The sequence below is a fragment of the Elephantulus edwardii genome, unplaced genomic scaffold (assembly GCF_000299155.1).
Source record: "Elephantulus edwardii isolate Elephantulus edwardi_28Jun2011 unplaced genomic scaffold, EleEdw1.0 scaffold00412, whole genome shotgun sequence".
Classification (NCBI taxonomy): Eukaryota; Metazoa; Chordata; class Mammalia; order Macroscelidea; family Macroscelididae; genus Elephantulus; species Elephantulus edwardii.
The window spans coordinates 880,849-884,440 of NW_006400162.1; the positions used below are offsets into that span (position 1 = coordinate 880,849).

Below are 3,592 nucleotides of genomic sequence, written 5' to 3' on the forward strand. Positions count from 1 at the left end.
TTAACAGGGTCATTTATTTTGGTTCTAGATGCACCAATTGGTCAGCTGTGATACTATCTCATACTATGATATGATATGTGATATATGGTATATGATATATGATGTATTATTTATTATAGGATAGGATACACTGTTATGTGGGAACTCTGGTGGGTTAGTGGTAAGGAGTTGTCCTACAAACCCAAAGGCAGGCTGTTTGAATCCACCAGCTGCTCTGCATGAACAACAATGATATGAGAAGGGATATGTAACGTGAAATCCACTTCTAATGTCTTAGATATTCGAGTGGCTAAATTTGCACGTGGAAGGAGCATCAACTTGGCCCTTTCTTATAGGGGACGACAAGCTTTGAAAGCTATTGGCATGGAGGAACAGGTACTTTGTTAATGTGTTTTCCTCACAGATGTTGCTAAATGTCTTTTTATTTCTTTAACTATTTTAAAATTGTGATTTTAGTGAACATTTACAAAACAAATTAATTTTATTCAACATTCGCACACATTTCATTCTATAACATTTATTTCAGTATTCATAATGAAATTTTACTTCTTCCTACTTCTTTCCTGAAAGTATGATTTCCATTAATCCTTATATGCCTCTCTGTGTCTTCCCATTCTTTAGCGATTTTTAAAAAACTATTCCTTTATTGTATACCACCTTTCTTTTTACTTGTCTGTTATTGTTCTTTTTTATGCACCATGAAGTCAGAACTGGCCCATTGCTGACTCTTCAGTGGATTTTCAGAAGCAATTAATCACATAAGAGGTAGTCAATCCATCCTCCTGTGGAGGGATATGAACCATGTGTCTTCGGGATTACAGTGCAACTTCTTTCCACAAGGCCACCAGAGCTCCCTATCTTGTGCCTATTATCTGTTTAGGGAGTTTTGGTGGTCTAGTCCATATGGTGGATTGCTCCTTCTCAAAGACCATGCCTCTCTGGCTGTATAAATCCTCCAGTGGCTCTGAGTAAGAAAGATGGGCAGTCTCCACGCATGGGATATTTACAGACTCAGGAAATGATAGTCAGCTATGAGTTGGTTTCCATTCAACAGCAATGAAAGAGAAAGATTGTCTGTTTACTGATTTTTGCTCCCTTCTCCTTTTCTTCCCATCCCTGGTCATCATTCAAGAATGAGTCTGTGAATAAATCTTTCTTTAGCTTTCTATAATAGAGGTCTCAAACAATATTTGTTCTTTCTGTGACTGACCTATTTCACTTAACATATTGTCCTCTCATCCATTGCGTGTTAGTGTATTTCACTGATAGTCTATTGAGCACTAAAAAGCTCGATGTGTTCTTGACAACCATAATGACCTTGTGATTTCACTTTGGTTTGAAGCACTATCTACTGCCAAGAACCTCTGCATGAGAAGGAATTCTAAAGAGGATTTGAAAAAAAAAAAAGAGGTTTTCAAATGTCTGCATTCTACAAAAGGAAAACCTTTGAAACTTTAGATGGGGGACCAGAGCATAACAGGAAATACTGCACATGTACCTCCTGAGACACTGGGCTTTCAGAAGGATGGGATCTCTGTCAGAGAGAGAGAAAGAGAAAGAGAGAGAGAGAGAGAAACCTAGAATCAGAGGAGGCAGGAGAACTCCATCTTTTTTGTTATCTTGGAATTGATTCACAGCTGACTGTTCGTTGAGTTTCTGAGGCTGTCTATTGCATGGGAGGAACTTGTCCATCTCTCTCTCCCAGAGTTGCTGGTGGACTTGAACTTTTTGATTAGTAGTGCTACTCCCTATTGACTACCTACAAGAATTAGCTCCTGGTTGTTTTGTTTTGTTTGTTTGTTTAAATTTAAAATTTTATACTTGTTTAATTACAGAGTTTGAATACAATGTTCAGAAAAAAAGGAAAAAAGAAGACCATGGCTTGGATCATTCATGTCATAGTTTTTAAACTGATGTCTTTGCTCTTTAGCACTTTGGAGAGAACCAATTTGATTCTTGACTGCTAGTACCAAGAATGTTGATTGTGGATCCAAGTAGGATGAAATTGTTGACAATGTCAGTCTTTTCTCCGTGTATCATGACGTTGTCTGTTGGTCCAGTTGTGATCATTTTTGTTTTCTTGATGTTGAGATATAATCCATACTGAAGTCTTGGATCTTCTTTAGCATGCACTTCATGTTGTCTTCACTCAGAACAAGCAAAGTTGTCTTTTATCTATATATCACAGGTTGTTGAAGAGTCTTCTTCTGATTCTGATCTCATATTATTTTTCATAAAGTCTGACTTGTAGTATTAAAAAAAGAATTAGCTCCTGTGATTACATAGTCATAGTCTCTCCTATAACTAGGCATATTCTCACCCATAACACTTTTCTCCAAAGCACTCTGCATCAGCCACAAAGCAGTGAAACCTTTTTGTGGTCTCTCCTTCTTTCATCCCTATTGTTATGAATACACTTTTCTATAGACACAATGTATTTTCTTATGGGAGGTACCCCAAATCCCATTGAATATCATAGATTCACCATATGTATTACCTTACTTGTTTAAAATTTGAAAACTTCTCCAAGGGTTTACCTAAGGGGTTCTGCACAAGTCATATTTTTTTGTTTGATAGTATAATCATGACAATGTTTTGAAAAGGTACCAGTAAATCTACTGCCATGTGCTTGACACTGACTTCAAAGGTGGCCCTATAAGGCATGCTGTTCAAATCCACCAGCTGCTTCACAGGAGAAAGAAGAACAGTCTTCTCCCGTGCGATTAACAGCTCCCAAAATCCTGCTGACGAGTCAGGTCAGCTCTGGGTCAGTTTCAACTTGACAGCACACAACTACAACAACAGCACGTGTGACTAGATCTGTCGCCTGCAAGGCTTTCAATGGCTGGTATTCAGAAGTAGGCCTCCAGAACATTCTGCTGAGGCATCTCTGGCTGGAATAGAACCACCATGTTTTCTTTCATCCACTGAGCATGTTAAGTGTTTCTACCACCTGACACTCTTTTAAATGATAAGTCCAGGGTTTTCCATTACAACCATTTTTCCTACAGAGCAATAGCAGCATGTGTCAGGATTTACTCTGTGTGGGGTTTAAGGAGCCCTGAGTTTTTCGTCTCCTCTTTTGTGTTATAAGAAAATGTCTTTGCCTCTGTTAATCAACTCCTTTCTTCAATCTGAGCTTCTACTGTGCTTCTGTGGTCGTTAACCTTATCTTTTAGTATCCTTTAATGTATCTGAAAACTATATTTCACATAAAAATCAATGTCATCTGACCTATACATGATGCCATATAGTTCAGCAATATTATTTCTGGTTTCATTTCAGATTGTATCCCAAGGTATTCCCATGAGAGCAAGAATGATTCATTCTTTGTCAGGGAAAAAGACTGCAATTTCCTATGGAACAAAGTCTCAGGTAGGTTTTCTCTAGGGACACTCATTTGCTTACTGATTCTTTAAAAGTCTGATGTCTATGTCAGATAAGGAACTTATATCTAGAATTTATAAAATACTTGAGCACCACAACAAAATAAAGGTAAATAATCCAGTTGAAAAATGGGCACAGGATATGAACAGACACTTCACCAAGGAAGACATTCAGATGGCCAACAAGCACATGAAGAAATGTTCAA

The 3,592-nt window shown here is 37.7% G+C and overlaps 1 protein-coding gene across 1 annotated transcript in view; it reads left to right on the forward strand.

Moving 5' to 3' along the window:
- Window positions 1–3,592, forward strand: part of KMO (kynurenine 3-monooxygenase (kynurenine 3-hydroxylase)) — a 64,349-nt gene that overhangs the window by 11,325 nt on the left and 49,432 nt on the right. Inside the window, 2 exon segments of the mRNA XM_006902446.1 lie at window positions 278–375; window positions 3,286–3,375. Of these exon segments, the coding sequence (XP_006902508.1) occupies window positions 278–375; window positions 3,286–3,375 (188 nt within the window).